At 41.8% G+C, this 19,609-nt stretch overlaps 1 protein-coding gene across 12 annotated transcripts in view; it reads left to right on the forward strand.

Moving 5' to 3' along the window:
- The first annotated feature begins 4,782 nt into the window (after window positions 1-4,782).
- Window positions 4,783-19,609, forward strand: part of LOC148021587 (ATP-dependent zinc metalloprotease) — a 90,819-nt gene continuing 75,992 nt past the window's right edge. For 4 of the 12 annotated variants that reach the window (XM_087697022.1, XM_087697020.1, XM_087697018.1 and 1 more), the window contains exon 1: window positions 4,787-5,373. In XM_087697022.1, coding sequence (XP_087553148.1) covers window positions 4,893-5,373 — 481 coding nt within the window. In that variant the 5' untranslated portion in view covers window positions 4,787-4,892. Of the gene's footprint in view, window positions 5,374-19,609 lie in introns of all 12 variants that reach the window. The other 8 variants (XR_015694344.1, XM_087697017.1, XR_015694345.1 and 5 more) reach the window with 6 other exon arrangements.

Below are 19,609 nucleotides of genomic sequence, written 5' to 3' on the forward strand. Positions count from 1 at the left end.
TCTACAAGGACCATAAGAACAATCGGGGCAAGCATCAAGATCTGCATGTGACAAAGGAGGCAGCATGGAGTCTGAACAAGATAATATCTCCATCTCTCTATGGTGCATATGGCCTATGCAATAATGCCATAACAATGCATGTGGTATCCGGATAACTACAACCCTAGAATCTCCCACATGAGAGACATGCACTGGGTAATGAGAACCAACTCTAGAACCTCTGGCAAAAACCAAGCAACCACGACAGAACTTTGATGACCTATCCTAAAGAGAAATAGAGTAACCTGCATTATGCAACTGACGGATAGACATCAAGCTCTTACTAAGCATAGGAACATGTAATACATCATGGAGCACAAGAGAAGTCCCATCAGGCAAAGTTAGGTGTATGTCCCCTGTACCAACAAAAGCATAAGTCTGCTCAAGGCCCAAATCAATAGATTTGTCAACCTCCCTGTAAGAAGAGAACCATGCTCTATGAGGGGTAACATGACAAGAGGCTGAAGAATCCAATAGCCAATCAAAGACATAGGCCTGATCATTGAGCAAGTAAGATGATGGGAAACTAGATGACAGGAGGACATGCTCAACTGCATCATCATTGGTAACTGCATGTACCTCACCACTAGAAAGAGTGGTAACACCTGCTGCATTGCTGACTCTTTGCTCATGTCGAGCCCGTCTCTGTCTTTGCTAGTCTCTAATCCGTCTAAAACATTTTCTTTTAACATGTCCAAGCTTTCCACAATGAAAACATACAACATCTGTAAAAACTGAAGAACCTGTAAAAGACGACAAGGAATCCAAGTCATCATGAATAGGGCTATCCATAGCTTCCATGGAGCTCAAGGAGTCAAGGGATGTCCCGACAAAGGAAACCTACTCATAAAGACAATCATTTGCAAGTACATCAGTGGTAGAAGCATGTTGCTGCAAGGACTCATCCATCCGTAACGAAAAAGGGAACATAGAGGTATTAAGCAAAGATGCAAAAGCTTCCACATGAACAAACCTCGTAGGTTACTGCATGACATAGCCAACCACAGTAGCATAAAGCAAAAGACATCTATCGTAAGAGTATATGGATTTCAGCCATAAAATCAGTCCATAACCATACGCATAAGCATAGCTCTGCATTACATAATGCCATGTGGGAAAAGCCAAGTCAAGCCAAGACCGTCGGCAAGAGGCAAAAATTCCTGCAAGAGTCAAGCTCTAGGAAAAGCCCAAGTATCTGTATAACAACATCCAAGTAAGTGGCTCTGTAAAGTACATGACAATAGACAAAGTGCATAGCCGGGTAAGCATCAAGAGCAATTGCTCTCTGACCTTAATGGGCAAAAGCAACCCAACTAGCATAGAAGTTAGACAAGACAAAAGCAACAAGCCATAACTGCTAAACCCAAGCACTATCAAGAAGTCCATTGATCAAGGAGTAACCCGCAAAGAACCAAGAATCAATGAGCAATGAAAGCTCAATGACCAACTGCGAAGACAATGGAGCAAGCACTGCTCAAACATGTATCTGCATCCAAGTAAATCCAAGATCCATAATCGGGGCATTAAGGGCCAAATAGCATCCAAACCGCATAAGTGATAAGTTGACCGAATGCAAACTGCTCCACAAAGTTCTCAAATGTAAGTCAATTCAAGCCCAAATATCTGCCATACTATAGCCGAACCCAAAAGCATCCACATTAGACATTAATCCCATAATGGATAGCACGAGACATAAACCTTGTCAAGCGAAATGCCAACTGCAAAGAAAATGACAATGAACTAAGAATTGAGCTCTACTCTTTGCTCGGGAGTATAAACATCAAAGTGGCATCATCCCAATACATTATCATGTCATCCCAAGTAGTTGGGAGCACTCATAGACCATAGGCATAACCAAATAGAAGGTAAAATAACCTGTCAACCAAGATAGCATAAATCCCAACCAACAATGAAGTGTCCACATCCAAATTAAGGCTCAATTGCTCTCAAATAGCATATTTGGGCATAAACCATGATAACCAAGCATCAATACATCCAACATGACACCCGAATGTTAACAAAGAACATTATGCATAAGCCGTCCCTGATAAAACCTTACTGGCCAAACAATGTACAACAGTAAATCCTTGCATAAATCAAGCTATGGAAGCTCAAACCAAGTCTCAAAGCATCTCAAAACATTGTGCAAACATCCCCAAAGCATCTGGACATCAAATACCAAGCTTAGGGAGCATCACATAAGCTAAGAGCATGATATTTTCTTGATGCAAATCAAACTCATATCTGTTGCAGAAAATTTTGTGATTAGAATTTGGTAGATTTGACATTACCATTGCATCCAAGCGTGCAAAACCCTAAGTTAGACTTCTACCTTGCCTAAATTGGGTTTCGGATGCCCGAGATATGAGAAAAAATGGGAATTTTGAGCTAGATTTTGAAACAGGCGCAAAAAAAACGTAAGCTACTACTGTGGGGCCTGCTAGTTATCCTAAGGATAAGGGGACAAATGGGGACATACAAGGTGCCCAATGAAGCCAAGGAACACCTGCAAAGAGCCTACAAGGGCCGAGAGAGGTGGGAGATGAAATCTTACCTCGGAGGGAAGAAGCCATGGCTAGCATTGAAGCTCCAAACTCTAGGTCTTCAATTTGGGCTGAAGTAATGCTAGGCCAAGCTCCATGATCAAGCTCTGATACCAGTTGAAGGGGATGCAATGGCAATGGAGAAGGAGAAGAGGAAGATGTGAGAGAGAAGAGCACACACAATGTAGGTGCTGTCAAGAATGATAGGATAGCCTTATTGCACTATCTCATATATATGAATAAATAATCATGGGGAACCTAAAAGTAAACCAAATGATGGTAGTTACTTTTGCTTTGAGATAATTAATGCAATATGCATACATGTTCTACCAATACATTCAAAACTGATGTGAGAGAAAGCATGCCTTGCAAATAGGTTTGGATTTACTTTAAGAATGTTTTTCAAATCCATGGTATTGGAGATGATTAAGGTTTCCATATATTTTAAGGGACTCTAGAGAAAAGTTATTAAAATTGTGAGTTATGTGTTTGAACAATTTCTTTGTGATTGTCAAGTTAGAGAGAGGGCAGGACAAGAGCATAGTTTCTAAGTATGTTTTGCCCCATTGCGGTTTTGCTTAGCTCATTCTAACTAATGATGAGGCATGTTTTAAATGATGTTTCTACCTCTAATGCCTATGGCCATTGCTTCACGTGTGCTAAGTGATAAAGACCATGCTTACTTTTGTTTTCTTTCCCATTGTAACTCTTTCAATTTAGTATATAGCTTTCATGATTATAATACAATTCAATCATCATCTATATACTTATTTCTCAGAGTTACTTCATGAATCTTGAAAGGGTGCATTTCTTTACCACTAAGATAATGATGTTTTCTAAAAATGAATTCAAGTTTCTCTAAGTATAGCCATTGACCTCTCGGAGTTATTGGGGTTCTACACATCATTATATGTGTGCAATTTTATTGTGCATGGAGCATATTGTGCATCATGGTTGATTCCCTTTGTTGGAAAAAACATGAAGTAAGCAAGGTGAAGCCTCCCAAGCTTAGCAATGAGGCAAAGTAATGAAGCTTAGGGTCAATTAGTGGGCCTACTTTACATTGCTAAACTTTTGCTCTACAATTGAGCTGCTAATGGATTGTAGTCCATTTGTGTTATTGCATGTAAACTTCTTCAACATTGTATGCATTGTGATTCCTTGAAAGAGTGTGTTGTTTTTCCCAATGAAAATATACTAAATCTTAGTAAAAATTTTGAGCAAAACTGAGATTGATTGTGTCTTGCAATTGTTTGGTTTTGCACATTGTTGTATGCATGTTATATGTACATTTGTATGTAATATCTCATTGTGAATCCTTGAAATATAGATTTTTTTGGTTAAGAGACAAATCTTCTCATAGGATCGATTATGCAATTTTGAATCATAAAAGCTATTGAGGCACAACCAACTTCATGATTCCTTACTATAGAGATCACCTTCTAATCATTGAAATGCATAGGTAATTGGATTCACACCTTTTAGCATGTTGATTTATGCGCTCAAAATCTCTATTTGGATGCCCCTTTTAAAGCTCAAGCCTTAGTGCAACATGGAGATGAAGTTTTGAGTGAGAGGACAGGCCATGATCTATTGTAAAAAGGCCCTCTATGAGCTTCTACAATAAACATTTTATGAGGGTCATGAGGACCAAATAATTTCAACATCATAGGAACGCACAACTTTCCTACTTTGTGGATACTAATGTATACAAGGATGTATCACTATGACTAAACTTTTAGGTGACTATGACTACATTTTTTGAACATTTTCTCTTTAATTTCAAATTTTCTTTTATGCAAGTTTCCTACTAATAAGTGGTTCACGTATTTTTCTCAGGTGAAATGAAATTTAGGTTAACGAGAGTTGATGACCATTCACATAAATGAATGGTGTTGGGATCACCAATGCACAATGTCACAAATGCTCCAATGGTGTAGACAATGCCCATTTGTGGGAAAAAAACTATTCTTTATAGGGTGTTTTGTGATATTAAATATTACAACATTTCATTGAGACAAAGATTTGTCTCATTTGAGCACGCCCAATAGCATGATTGCTTCCCTTTGCTCATTTATGAATAGAAAGCGAGCTAGGCATAGCTTCGCTAGCTATGTAATGATACCAACCGTCTGAAATGCGGTAACTCGCTTGACCGGCCGCCCCAACTAGGTATGTTTATATCACTTGAAATGAAATGAAATATCTATCTATTTTACATAAGGGTAAGACCATATTCATCACGATTCACACGACAATGAACTTCTCCGAGGGATGACGGAGAGAGCTAAAAGGTGACTGCCAGTACCGATGGCGCTGCTGCACAGGTATACGCCGTCGGCTTTGAGGCTTGTACACCTCGAGGCAACTCAACAGAGGCCGTTTTATCGGCGGCCCTGCATACTTGCAACTCGGACGGACCCGACAGGCCGGAGGATATGGAAGGAGTATGACCGGGCGCTGGAGAGCAGAGACCTCGGAAAGGCGGTGCAAATTCTGGAAGCCGTTCAAGTGTTGGAACGAAAGAAAGTGCCTTCCAGCTCGCCTTTTGCAGTCCGAGAGGAAGATGATGGCGATTATGATGATATCAGCATTTATGAGGCAAAAGACGCAGAAACCGATTTCAAGAATGGCGCAGATGAGGAGATTGTGATACCTCCTCCTTACCAAGACCTGAGAAAAGTTCTTGATACGTGCTTGAATGCCACTGACATGAAGCTTGTCGCCCGGACGTACAGGGCCTTGCAATCAAGGGGGTTACTTCCGAATTTTGGCCGGTATTATAATATCCGTGAGTGCTTCTAGTCAGTACTTCTCTTTTGACCTTTAGTTACCTAGATGTACTTGACAATACTTTAGGATCCGCACGGACGGCATGACGAAGGAATTTCATTGTCAAAATTAAGGGAATGGGGCTGTTCGTGCGTGTCTGCTCAAAGGTGGTTCCTATCGTCATTTTTGTGCACAACTGTAAAAATCACCCAAAAAAAATCTCTTTGTCTCTGCCATTCATGTGTTTTTCCAATGAATGCATGCTCTTCAGATGCAAGTTGCTGTTTGTGACTGGTTGAAGGTTTGCATATTTTGAATATTTGAGACTGGAGTCCTTCAAAACAAGGAGGAAAAACCTTGTGGGCTGTGCTGTTTGTACCTGTTTCAGAGGGAGTGTTGGCAACATAAGGATATGTAAAGCACCTGGACAGCTGCTGATCCAAAAAGCAAGTACTGCAGGATCAAAACATGATTGGTTGGATTTATGTTTGCCTACTATCATGGCAGATGATCATGCACAAGACATGACATAGGATCTTTGCAAACATGCATGGAACTTCAGAGCTGCTCATACAGTGAGCTAAATAAGAGGATAGATTTGCTTTGTTATTGTTTTTCAATCTATCATCAACTGTCTAAGGTTTGCACTTGATTGCAGTCAAAAGAATCAAGCATGAAGTCTATGAACATGATCAGCAATGGGCAATGTCTTCACATTGACCCATGGATTTCTTAAAGAAATTGGATTAAGACCAACTAAGTTAGGGTGAAGAGTCAGCTGGCTTGCTTGGAATTGTGTGTGAGATTGTCAAGGAGTTCAAGCCAAGTAAGACACAGAAGGAGGTTTGAACATAAAGGACTTCTTAGTCTACATTTAAATTCTTGATACTGATGAGGATGCGATATTGGATGTAAACTAGTCCAATAACTACGTCGTGTATTTGTCCACACATCAAAGTAGTGGAAACTAATGTATGGTTTACAAGAGCATTTGAGACTAAGAACCTTGTACTCTATGCAATTCTCAATGATAGTGATAGTTAAAACTTCCCATGGAAATTAATAAACAACTCCGGTCACATAACTTATTTACAAATTTTATATTGTATAGCATTATGAGGGTTATTTTCTAGTCATGATGACCTTAATCTTTTATAGGTAAGAAAAGTTTAGGTAGTCTGCATATTTTAAAGACAACAATTCGAAGATATAGATACAAACATGTCCTATATATTCTGTGTATGAATGAATGAAAAATGTAGTCGAAAAGTTTCCCTTAGTAGTGTAATTGTTGCATGTTTAGGATAAATCTTTTAACTATGTTTGGAAGGTTTTCCATCATGTGAATACACTTGCGTGAACACACTTTCGTATTCTCTTTTTCCTCATGTAGCAAGAGACACCGTGTCACTTGCCATTTTTTGAGTGCAGTGAGAAGGTGCTGCTAGGATGAAGTTTTGCATATTGGGTGCCTGCTATATGGGAGCCTTAGAGATACATGTAGGAGTGTGCATTTGTCTTGGTGAGCATTGGCTTCATGTAATTTAGGATTGGGATATCCTTGTGGTAGGGAGGATCTTATATGTTGAGCTAAAAATGCATTAGCGTGACTTAACAGTACCAAAACATGCTTAATTAATGAATAAACCTCTTATTTTAAAAGAAACGTGATCGTAGAGAGTTACTGTGTCCCACATACAAAACCCTAATTTGGGTGCCCCAAACTTTCTATAAATAGACATGTAGTCCACCACTCTCTCTCAATCTTGTTTTTGTAGTTTTAGGAGTCGTATCTTTGCTATCCACACCCTATTCATGGAGGACATTGCGGTCAGGGTTTCCCCAATACATCTGCTACTATCTGGCGCGGCTGATTTCAGCCTTTGCCTCTTGTTTGCAACTGTTGCTTAGTACCTTGGAGATGTCGCCTACAATTTGCTGCTATGTTTAATGTTGATGTCAACATTTGGTGTTGTCGCCATTAGCTTGGAACTGTCACCCTGATCTTCTCTCTCCTCTGAATGCTGTGTTTTTAGTTTTTGGCTACTGCCTTGACATTCTCTTACCTTTGTTTGTTGCATTTGCATCTAACAGTTGTCATTTAGATTTTCTCTCTCCTCAAGTACTTGCGTTTTTAGTATTTCTCTCTCTTGCATTGCCATTTGCATCAGATTCAACCTTCCTTGGCTACTTTTACTGGTGTTCGACACTCGGAGGTTGCCTTTGTTGTGATTTGGGGATCCACTCAGAGTACAACACACACAGCTTATAACCTCTACCTTGATCCTATAGATATGAGAGTTTGAGGTTCAATATTCACTGCATAGTGTGTTTGCTGCACGAGCATTGTATATTCACTATCCATTTACTTTATTATTCATTGTGTTCACTGTCTCTGGGTTACCTTGATCCTAACCCTAACTCTTACTTTGTTTTGAGTTTATTAGTCTGTGCTTTGTTGTACGATTGGTTTTGTGTCTTTTCTGTTTAGAGCATTTTTTTACATGGTATGAGAGCTAGATACTCCCTGAGAAACGTTGTCCTTTGATCGCAAAGCTCATTCGTAAAAGGAGAAACAATAGAAGGGTTAGATGACTTCAAACACATACACAATACTGCTCCAGTCTCCATATCCAAATATGGACAGAAACGATTAGGAGTGGGCCTCTCAGCTTGCTACTGCTCGATTTGACATGGGCAGAGAACCATTGGACTACCATGGAGTCCACAAGTCATATTAGATTTCTACCGTTGAGTATGATCTCATTCTTATACACAGGGCTCAGTAAGAGGTTGAAGGTAAGCCCAAGTTTTCTCCTTTAGATTCGGTGCACAGAACTAATGATCTTACATGACCTTCCGAATCTCCACTATAGATTGGCCTTCTGCAAGTGAAACTTGGCTTGGATTACATATCACTTTCACAGTATTTATTTTCTTCAATGCCAAATATGAATCCTATTATTTCAGATATATGCAATTGATTTTGCATTTTTTGTTGGATCAGGGGATGATCATCAAGAAGGGACTCTTCAAAACAAGCTTTGGTTTGTGAGTAATGAGGAATATATGTATTTCTTTATGAACACAAAACTAGGTAAGAAGCTAAAAGAACTTCTAAATATTTCTACCATTCCTTTTCCTTCAAACAATTTTATTTCTTATGGTCAATATATGGAGTAGGTGCATCTTCATCTAGTGCCTTTAATGGACAAAAGGAACCAATCATGTTTCCCACAACAATGTCCATTACAAATCCATTTGGGCTTCTGGCCATCCCTCCCTCATCTTTCGATGCACCTTTCTTTCCACTTTCATTATGTGCACCACATTATCCACCACACATATCGGGGGGTTTTGCACATTTAGGCATAGTCTTTAGAACCTCTACATATTCATTTCCGGGTGGTGTACTTATGACGGAGGCTTGATTGTGCACACACTTTCGGGTTATCCCTCGGAGAGTGCATCCTAGCCATATTGGCGTGTGGATCGTTTGGTATCATAGTTTGCCTCTATGGCATTACCTAGTGGACCATCCGATCATTATGTTGTGCCCCAACTGACATTTGGACAAGGCTACCATGTCCCAGTGCGTCTAGCTACACCTATAGTATCATATGGACCTATGTCTGTTTTTGTAAATTGCAGCAATCGGCACTCATTGTACATTAACAACTTATTTCTACCTATCTACCTTTATCTCCTCCTCCTCCTTATCCACCCCCACTACCACCATCTTATCCTGTATCTTATCCCATCTATCCATCTTTACATATACCTCATGATTCTAGCTCCTTATCCGCTAAATATGCATTTAATGACAAGACTCGTTTCAACGGGTCAAACTACACCACTTGGTCAAATTTGATGAGGTATGTCTTGGACTCTTAGAATCTATGGGATTTAGTGCAAGGAGTCAAGTTGGCTGAGTATTGGCGTCTCCTTGCGGAGTTCTTAACCATCGGGGGTCCTAAGTCCTTTGATGATTAGGTTACCCCGTTCCTCAACAAGGTGCCACAAAAATATTTCCATTTTGTGCAACAGGTGATTTCATTGCCTCAGATACCCACATTTTATGAGTTCAAGTGTCAGCTGTTGCGTTACGCAGAGTTGTTCAATCAATTTCCTAACATGTCGTCGATAGAGAGGGCTTTGCTTGCATCTTCTTAGAGGGGGCAATAGGGCAAGGGTACACAAAACTCAAATCAAAATCAAAATCACAGTAGGGCTAGTGAATCCCAAGGGACCAATCAATCTAGACTTAAAACCTGGATAATAGAATATACTTAAGAAGAATAGGTATTGTTAACATTGTCAAAAGGTTGGCCATTATGATGACGAGTGTCGATCAAAGGTAAGAGGAATATAGCCAAAATCCAAGAATCAGACCCTTGAACCCTAGTCAGGTAAAACCCCCAACGAGGGAAGCAGGGTGGTGGCAACCCTCAGCAGGGGCAGTGATGAGGCCAGATCCACATTGCCATTGGTCAGTCATCACAATTGGTGAACTACTCAACTCTAGAGGGTTTGTCTGACTAGTGTGTAGAGACCCATATCGTCTTCTTCGAGACATCAGATGCGAGTCTCGTTCACATTTGCGAATTGCCTTCTGATGAGGTGCCTGCAAAGGCCCACACGTCACAGTTGAGCACATTAGTACCTGTTTGGCTTGTGGACAGTGGAGCTACCCATCATATGACTCCTAGAACGGACATTTTTTTTTCCCAACCCCCTGTAGCCGGGAGTGTTTGCGTAGGAAACAACTCCTCAGTTAAGATTCAAGCCCAAGGTCGTGTTAGTTTTCCCACTGACCTAGGTCTCGATCTCGCTTTGTTGGATGATGTTCACCATGTCCCACAGCTTGGGGTGAACTTACTGTCTGTTCAACAGCTTTGCCAGTTGGGGTGAGTAGTTTTCTTCACAGCAACCATAGTTGAGGTCCTAGACTCTCAGATTGGTTTAGTGATTGCTTGTGGCAAGGCATAAGGTAATGGCCTTTATCACATGACACACTTTCTTATCAAGTGGATTGCTGATGATTCGGAGTTTCATCGCTTCTAGGCTTTGTCCACTACATGGGAGCCCATGGACTCTGAGCGTCTTTGGCATTTTTGCTTAGGATATCTTGTCTATGACTCTTTTTATGAGCTGTTGTGTTAGGGGATGGCTGAGGGCCTTCCACGCCTAAAACTATCTCGAGAGGTTTGTAAAGCATGTCATCTAGGTAAGCAATATTGTACACCCTTTCCTCACCAATCTATCACACATGCTGCAGAACCCCTTAAGCTCATTAATGTAGATCTTCGTGGTTCCACATCCAGTACCGCCTTAAATGGGGCATTGTACTTCTTTTTGATCATGGATGATTTTTCTAGATACATGTGGGTGTACTTTCTCAAGCACAAGTCCGATGCTTTCTTGTAGAATGTCTATTCACATATTACTATCTCTTATTCCATGGCTCACCGTTTGAACAATTTGCTAAAAGACATTGGAAGGTTGCCACGGATACAGCTTGTCATTGATAATGCAAATTTGATGGTGTCATTTGTGCTGAATCATAAGTTCTTGCGCCATGAGTCCAGCAAGAAGTCCAACAACATGCTGCTAAAATATTTTGGAACTCGGTTTGCATTCAATTTTCTTATGTTGGATCGATTGGGCACATGCAATGGTGCTCTAAGATAGCTCTTTTTAAGTGATGAGTTTACTTCTTCACCATTGGCTATCACTGCTACTGGGATAGAATGCAAAGAATCTTGTGTTTTGGGCGGATGTGAAGCGCATTGATGCTATGGTGCAGCCAATAATGCATTTGTTGAGGCTTGTGGATGGTATGCAGCCATGCATTGGCAAGGTACATGAGGCCATGGACAAGCTGATAGAGAGATTGAAGGATTTAGAGCTCGATGCAGACAGGTATGAGTATGAGTCCATCCATGACTTATGTATCAGTAGATGGAATTCTTACTATTTCCCCTTGCATACAACAACATTTGTGTTGGATCCAGAGTTTCAAGGCGGCAATTAAATGAAAGACAAAGAGGTTCGGGCTGATTGGAGGACTATCTTGGAGAATGGTGCTTGATGTTGATATGAGGAGAAAAATTAGAAATCAGCTAGCACAGCATAGAGAGCTAGAGGGCTCTTTTGGCTGCCTAGAAGCACTTGTGGAGCGTTTTAAGATTTTGACAACATTATGGTGGGAGGATTTTCGTGCTGATGGGCTTGATGTGCAGGATTTGGCCATTCACGTACTTAGTCAGCTAGTTAGTTCATCTTGTTTGGAGCAATTGTGGAGCTCCTACAGCCATATAGGATTAAAAAAGAAGGAATCGCCTTGGCACACAAAAGCACGATTGCAAAAGCAAATCCTTTTATGGAGTGGGAAGAGCAATAGATAGAAGAGCTAGAGGAGCACCATCAGGATGAGGATGAGGATGAGGATAATCATAGTGATCATCGTGATGAGGAGGTTTCCAAGTCACACCTGCAACCATGGCATGATTGATGGCCCATTTCGATTTGTCTTTGCGCTAGCTTTCATGTATCTTGGGCCTTGGCATTTCTGATATGCCATTTTGTCATTTTTGATTTGCAGTAGTCTTGACTCTTTTTGTCATTTGACATTTTGAATTTATTAGAGTAAATTGTCTACTTTAGTCACGTCCCGCTTTTATATCTTTCAACTTTGTACTATTGAAATTTCATTATCAATGTTAACTTGTCAAATGAGTCATGACATATGTGCTTCACTCTCGGCAGCTTATTTTTACTGTATTATTAAAATTTAAAAATCAATGAGTTTTGCACTTGCCTTGGGGGATGGCTCCTTGGGCTCATTAATGTGAAATAGTGTTAAGTTAAATTTTTTATGTTACTTTGATGATGTACATTTTGAACAAAGGTAAAGTTAAAAAAATAGTTAATTTTTAAGTATATTTAGAATGTTTTTAATGTTGTCATGGTCCCTTGTTCCCCGTCCCTTATTTTTGGTTGTCCTCGTCCTCGTCCCCATCCCTCGGTACTTGTGACTATGAGAAGTATGCCCTACAACTAGTGGGACAATATTGCACTAATTAGATACGGCTAGTGGCCACGCCTCTAGATCCCACTGTCGATTTGCACAAGGATACCTCGGGTTAGCCATTTGATGCTCAAACATATCATTTTATTGTAGGGAAATTACTTTGGTTTTTTTGTACTAGGCCAGATTTTGCATTCTTAGTGAGTTTTCTTAATTAGTATTTCAAGGCATCTAGAATGTCTCATTGGATTGCTTGTTTTCGTGTGTTAAGATATTTACGGTGTATTTATAAGTATGGACTAACTTATGGTTATGGTTTATGCTTGTAGGGGTACATTGATTTTGATTGAGTGGGCAATCTTGACACCTAGCGTTTCCATAGAGGCTACCTCTACACCTTGGGCACAACATCTATCTCTTGGGCCAGTTGTAAGCAGGAGATGGTGGCGCTTTCCATGGGGCTGAGGTTGAGTATCAAGCTTTTTTCGATGGCACTATGGAGGCTATCTATCTATGGAACTTGCTAGCTGTATTACTGTTTCCTTGCGAGTTGCAAACAGTTGCTTATTGTGCCAATGAGAGTGCCATTGCCCTAGTGGGCAATCCTATCATCACCCCTTAGACACGGCTACGTTTATTGTGATAATCGCGGTCAGAGCTTCCCCCAGCCATCTGCTACTATCTGGCGCGTGATTCCAGCTTTCATCTCTTGTTTGTAGCTGTTGCCTGGTACCTTGGAGCTGTCACCTACAGTTTGCTGCTGTGTTTGATGGTGATGTCAGCATTTGGTGGTGTCACCATCAGCTTGGAATCGTTGCCCCTTATCTTCTCTCTTTTCTGAATACTGCATTTTCGGTTTCTGGTTGCCGCTCTAACATTCTCACACCTTTGTCTATTGCGTTTGCATCTAACAGCTATTGTTTAGACTTTCTTTCTCAGGTACTTGCGTCTTTAGTCTTTCTCTCTCCTGCACTGTTGTTTGCATCGGATCTAGCCTTCCTTGGCTGCGTTTGCCGGTGTTCGACACTCAAAAGCTGCATTTGCTATGATTCAGGATCTATTCGGAGTACGACACACTCTATAGCTCATAATCTCTACCTTGATCCTAGATATACAAGAGTTTGAGGTTCAGTATTCATTGCATAGTGTATTTATTGCATGAGCATTGTATATTCATTATTCATTCACTTTATTATTCATTGTGTTCATTGTCTCCGAGTTACCCTAACCCTAACCCCAATTGTGTTCTGAGTTTATCAGTATGTGCTTTGTCATATAATTGGTTTTGTGCTTTTTATGTTTAGAGCATTTCTTCATACTATGTGTGTTTGCTAGAATAGAGAAGCCACTAATAGGCCTATTGGTTATATAACCCTCCATAATAGTTAGAGGAAGAGGAGACTTTTTTAGACTAACTCTTCCTTAGTCTCTACCTCATGTTGATCATTGGATTGTAATGTAAACAAATGCTCGTCTATAGATAACAAACACAAATATATGACAAGAGACAATGAACACAAAGATGAATGAAAAAGAAGATTCTATTTGGGCCCCTCGACCATCTTGCAAGAGTTGCTTGCATCACCGGCCCTTGTATTTGCTGTTCAGAAGGTCTTTTGCAGCTGCCACTTTTGTGTTTTAGAGCAGGTCACTAGTCAGCTACCGAGCCTTCAGAGCCTTCCGATGTGTTGACATCATCAATGCTTGCTTCAAGTTGCTGCTAGATCAGCATTTTGCTACCATTATCAGTCGTCATCATCTTTAGGTAGCATAGACTGTTGCAGCTACGTTTTGGGATTTGTCTTGAGTATGACACTCTTTGACCTCTTCTTTAGACATCTCTACCTTGATTCTAGAGGCACTTGTCAAAAGATGACGTACCGGTGAGACAATAGGGTTTGCAAGGAGGGACATGGAGTGAACTCAGCAAACATGGAGAAGAGTAGAGAAGAGAGCAGAAACTCTAATGAATGGAATGATGAAGTGTTGAATTATGGAGTGAATGTGATACAAGGGAGCAAGGGTGCCATAGAACAAGGAAGATGATGAAGATAACTACAAACCACGAACCGCAATGTTCTCCTGAAGGGGTGTGAGGGTAGTGGAGAGATTGGAAAGAAGAGGGGACGGATTGAATAAATCAGTCGTAAAGAATGAGTGAGAGAGTGGCCTATAAATAGGCACAGTTAGTCTAGGGTGGCGCCCCTTTTTGGGGCTGCAAACCCTAAACGCAAAACGGAGAAACGCAAAAACGCAAACTGCGGGTGAAGGGTTTCTTAACAACACTAAGGTTCGAGGCCCCTTGATTGTATCATCTTCATTTTTATTCATGCAATTTAATTCAGCATTTTATAGATTGCATTCTCTGTGCTCTCCTACACTTTGCGATTTCTATGTTTGTCATATCATTTCTTTACATGGTATCAGAGCAAAGGTGCTTTAAGAGCTCAAGATCCTTGCTCTTTGTGAAGAACGAAGTTTGCTATTCTAGAACACAAGAACACCTTTTGAGATGCCCTCCACATCTTTACCAAAGCAATCTTCCTCAATGCCAATGACATCCGCTTCAAGGGATTAATATTGTCAATTCTCTCCCAAGAAAGAGAGGGTGGAGCTTCCTCTAGATGAAGATATTCTATCAACTTGATGATCATAAATGAGGAATACAAGTTGGTCTCAAGGGAGAGATAAGAGAAAACTTGACTTATAGTAGTGAGCCCCTACGCTTACAATCCACCTCACCTCACATATTACTTTTGGTATATCCTTCCATAGATCGAGTCTACAACTTGAAAGATCTTGCATGGCAGTGGGAGAGCTTTGAGCTATCCAATGTCAATTGTTCTACAAAATACAGTTCAAGTTATGTATGATACAACTTTGCAAGTTTTTCTTTCATTCCTGCTCCTGAAACACAAGTAATGGATGTAAGTTATCATGAAGACCCAAACACATATTAATATATAGACACAAGAAGAGGTGATTATAGAATCAAAAGGTCAAGTGATACCTCTGCGTAACATGCTAACTCCAATGAAGTTGCTTTTGGTTCTTCATTCAATCAAAATCAATCTTCACAATTTCAATTTTCTCATTCAATCAAAATCAATCTTCACATTTTCAATTCCCATCCAATCCACCCATTATACAAATGTCATTTGCTTTCACTGCATTCACACAAACTCATCCAGTCCATACTTCACCACACTTTGGGATACCACACCATTAGGCACGCATCCCATAGGTCACATTACTATTCCTTAGCTAGGTGTTGTTGGTGCAATGATGGTGGGAGCTCCACTCTTGGACAAGCAGTCGGGCACATTAGTAGAGTACAACAGTGCCACGTCAGCACAGTATGGTAGGGGACACGTCAGGAGTGTAGTTGGATAGTTTTTATTGCAGTCGGCTGCATTTAGTGCAACCGACTTGGTGCTGGTATTTCCTATTTTTTGGCTATTTATAGCCAGTTTGTGGCACACTCCATCATTCATTCTGATCTTGAGATCTGTTGGCTGAGATTGACTGTGCTCGGGCTGATAGAGATCAAGGTCTTCAAGATGGAGACACATGAAGATATTTCCTCTGCCCCTGTGTATATTTCTGCACTCTTATACAGCATACTACATTGCAGATTTTTTGCATTACACTGTCTCCTTCTCTCTCTCTCTCTCTCTCTCTTTCTTCTCTCTATGTTCACTCTCTCTCAATCTTTGTCCTACGCTTCCACATCGCTGCACTCTGACATGGTATTAGAGCGGTGAAGATGGACTGACCGAGTGTTGAACCTATCTGAAGAGGAGATTTCAGCATGACACAAGAATGCGTTTCCAAGATTCGAGGGCGAGCGGGAGGGCTGTGCATCGGATCAAGGCTGAAGCGAGCGTGGGCGTGTGGGAAAGGAGCCCAACTGGTGAATTTGTTGCAGTTTATTATTGTTCGAAGGGAAAAAAGGTTGCATTTTAGGCCTTCCATTGCAGATTTTACCTTTTCATCGCCACCGACGGGTGAAGAAGGTTTGGGCAGCAAAGGAATCAGCCCTAGAAGGCTGCGTTTACATAGTCAGAAGGGCTGATTTTGCGTTTGTGCAGGCATTGCAGGTAAACATGTCTACTGAGACTGATTTGGAGTTCTAGGTGATCATGGACAGGAAGGGGCTTGTCCTATCGGCTCTTCCAGTGGATCAGAAGCTTGATGGTGACAATTACCGCATCTGGCGGGTTATGATGTTGGCCATTTTGGAGTCTTATGATTTGGCGGAACTGGTGATGGAGGAGATTAATAGGCTCTCGGTGAGAGATGAGTCCAAACTCTCTTCCAATGCTCGTGCAGAGTTGACCAAGGTCTAGTCTCATTGGGACAAACTGAATGCCAGGATATATATATATATATATATATATATATATATATATATATATATATATATATATATATATATATATATATTGTCTTGCACCATAGCCGTGATAGCTCACATCGTTCACTTGACAGTGGCTTGAGAGATATGGCTAGAGCTGGACCAGATGCAAAACCGGATGACCCTGATGAAGAGGGTTTCTTTGGAGGTGCAAATGCGGACCTTGTCCGTGAATAAGTCTTCTTTACTTCGGGAACACATCTACAAGCTTCGGCAGCTTCAAATGTAGGTTCAAATGCGGGGAAGCCTATTTCCTTCGAAGACATGGCGATCACTTTGTTGTCCCAGTTGCTGCCATGATTCGGCACCTTTTATTCCGCTCTTATTGCATCAGGGCGGGAGTTGACTCTTCGGTGGGAAGAGTTGGTTCCTATGGTCTTGGACCAAGAGGAACAATTGAAGGGACAAAATGCTTTCCAATTTGGAGGCTTTGGTTGGTCAAGCCTCTCAGAAGAAGGGAAAGGACCAAAAGAAGGAGGAGGACAATAAATCCAAGAAGGACAAGGAGAAGGAATCAACTTGCCATATTTGTGGTAAGACCGGTCACTGGAAGAAGGATTGCTTCGACAAAGACAATAAGGATACCAAGAAGAAGGACACGAAGGATTTTGGAGCGGTGGCTGCACCCTCATCAATTGCTTTTCTACACTTAATAGTCATTGAGGACTCTACATCGAAGATTTCTAATGCTACGATGGTAGCTCCCCAGGCTCGTGAGTGGATTGTGGACAGTGGTGCCTTTCGGCACTCCTTCTCCCGTTGGTATTGCCCATTTGCGACCTTTGCGTGGGTATATTCTCATTAGAGACAGCTCTTTTGTGCGAGGTGAGATGCAGCTTATTCCAGATGGATGTGGTGATACCCACACTTTCGAGGTGTTGCATGTGCCAGGCTTGGGGTATCATTTACTTTTGGTCCATAAGATTTGTGCTCTTGGCCTCTTGGTGGAGTTTGACAGTGATACTGTTCGAGTCCTTGATTGTGGATCGAGGAAGGTTCTCTCAGCAGGGTATGAGGAGAATGACATTTACAAATTGAAGTCTTCTACAGCTCTTACCTCTCTTTTTCTTACCTCTCTGACATAGTCCGAGCTATGGCATGCTCGGTTTGGCCACTTGAACTATGAGTACCTTCGGAAGGCGTCATGGGGATTGTTTGTCCGAGGTTTGCCGGACATAGTGGTGAGCAATCAGCCATGTGTCTCCTGCCTTCGTGGAAAACTGCATCGGGATGCAATTCCCACCAAAGCTTCGAGGTGGTCTACTTCACCTATGGAGCTTGTATCTACGGATCTTTGTGGCCCGATGACTTCCGAGTCCTTGAAGGGGAGCTTGTCTTCATGTTGATCGTAGATGACTACAGTTGGATGACGTGGGCCTATTTCTTGACTTTGAAGTCGGAGGCTTTCTCTCACTTCAAGAATTGGCTTCTCTTTGAGGAGAACCAATTTGGCCGGCGACTAAAGACCTTGCATTCAGACAAGGGTGGTGAATTTATGTCTAATGAGTTTACTCGTTTTTGTGCAGATAGGGGCATTCACCAGGAGTTTGCTAATACCAACACTCCTTAAGAGAGTGGCATTTTGGAGCGGAAAAACCGCAGTGTGATTGAGATGGTGCGCACCATGATGGAGCACCGACAGACACCTGAGTTTTTGTGGACTGAGGCAGTGGCTACCACAGTTCACATCCTCAATCGATCTCCCACTTCAGCTGTTGACAGGATGACCCCTTTTGAGGCTTAATTTGGGACTAAACCTAATGTCTCTTATTTCAGGATCTTTGGGTGTGACGCCTATGTGTACATCTCGAAGACACAGCGTGACAAGTTCGAGGCGGCTTTCCGACGACTGGTTTTTGTTGGCTACAGCTTTCAGTCCGGAGGTTATCGTCTGTTTGATCCTGTCAAGCGGGATGTCTACACGAGCTAAGATGTGCAGTTCGTGGAAGTTCCGGCCATTGAGAGGGGTGAGGAGTACCTCGTCCTTGGAGATCGAGGGGAGAGTTTGGCTCACGAGACAATTCCCTTGAAGCCAGAGTCTTTTGATGGAGATTCTTCTTTTGATTCAGAGTCTTCCCTTCCTCTAGCCACCCCAGTAGAGCTGTGGGTGGATGGTCCCGAGTCTTCAGTAGATGGAGAGCGACGGGGAGAGGTCTGGCCTCCTCCTCGTTGGGCACGTGACACCATCCGAGATTCAGGGATAGAGGGGGTCCCTGAGGAGTGGGAACACAGGATGGACCGCGGAGGTCACGGAGGAACCAAGCACATTCTACGGAGCTTGTTTGCTCTAACTATTGTTTGATGACCCGTGTTATGTAGGATCGTGAGCCCACTTCAGTGAAGGAGGCTTTGCAATTTGACCATTGGCGGAAGGCTATGGAAGCCGCGTTGGAGGCTATTGAGAGGAATGACACTTGGTCTCTTGTGCCTTGTCTCTCTCACAAGAAGGTGATTGGCGTCAAGTGGGTCTTCAAGACCAAGTATCTTAGCGATGGTTCTTTGAACAAGCACAAGGCTCGCCTTGTTGCTAAAGGTTTTACTTAGTGCCTATGCATTGATTTCCATGATACTTTTGCCTCCACTGCTCGTATGGCGACTATTCGAGATGTTCTTGCCTTGGCTGGCCTGTCTATCAGTTGGATGTGAAATTGGCCTTTCTCAATGGTGATTTGCAGGAGGAGATCTATGTTGAGCAGCCTCCTGGCTTTGGGTCTTCGGATGGGAAAGTCTACAGGTTGAAGAAGGCCTTGTATGGCCTCAAGCAGGCTCCGCGTGCATGGAACGAGAAGATTAACTTGTTTCTCTAGT

The sequence above is a fragment of the Lygodium microphyllum genome, chromosome 17 (genome assembly GCF_053477565.2).
Source record: "Lygodium microphyllum isolate KBCC chromosome 17, Lygodium_microphyllum_v1.1.10, whole genome shotgun sequence".
Taxonomy (NCBI): Eukaryota; Viridiplantae; Streptophyta; class Polypodiopsida; order Schizaeales; family Lygodiaceae; genus Lygodium; species Lygodium microphyllum.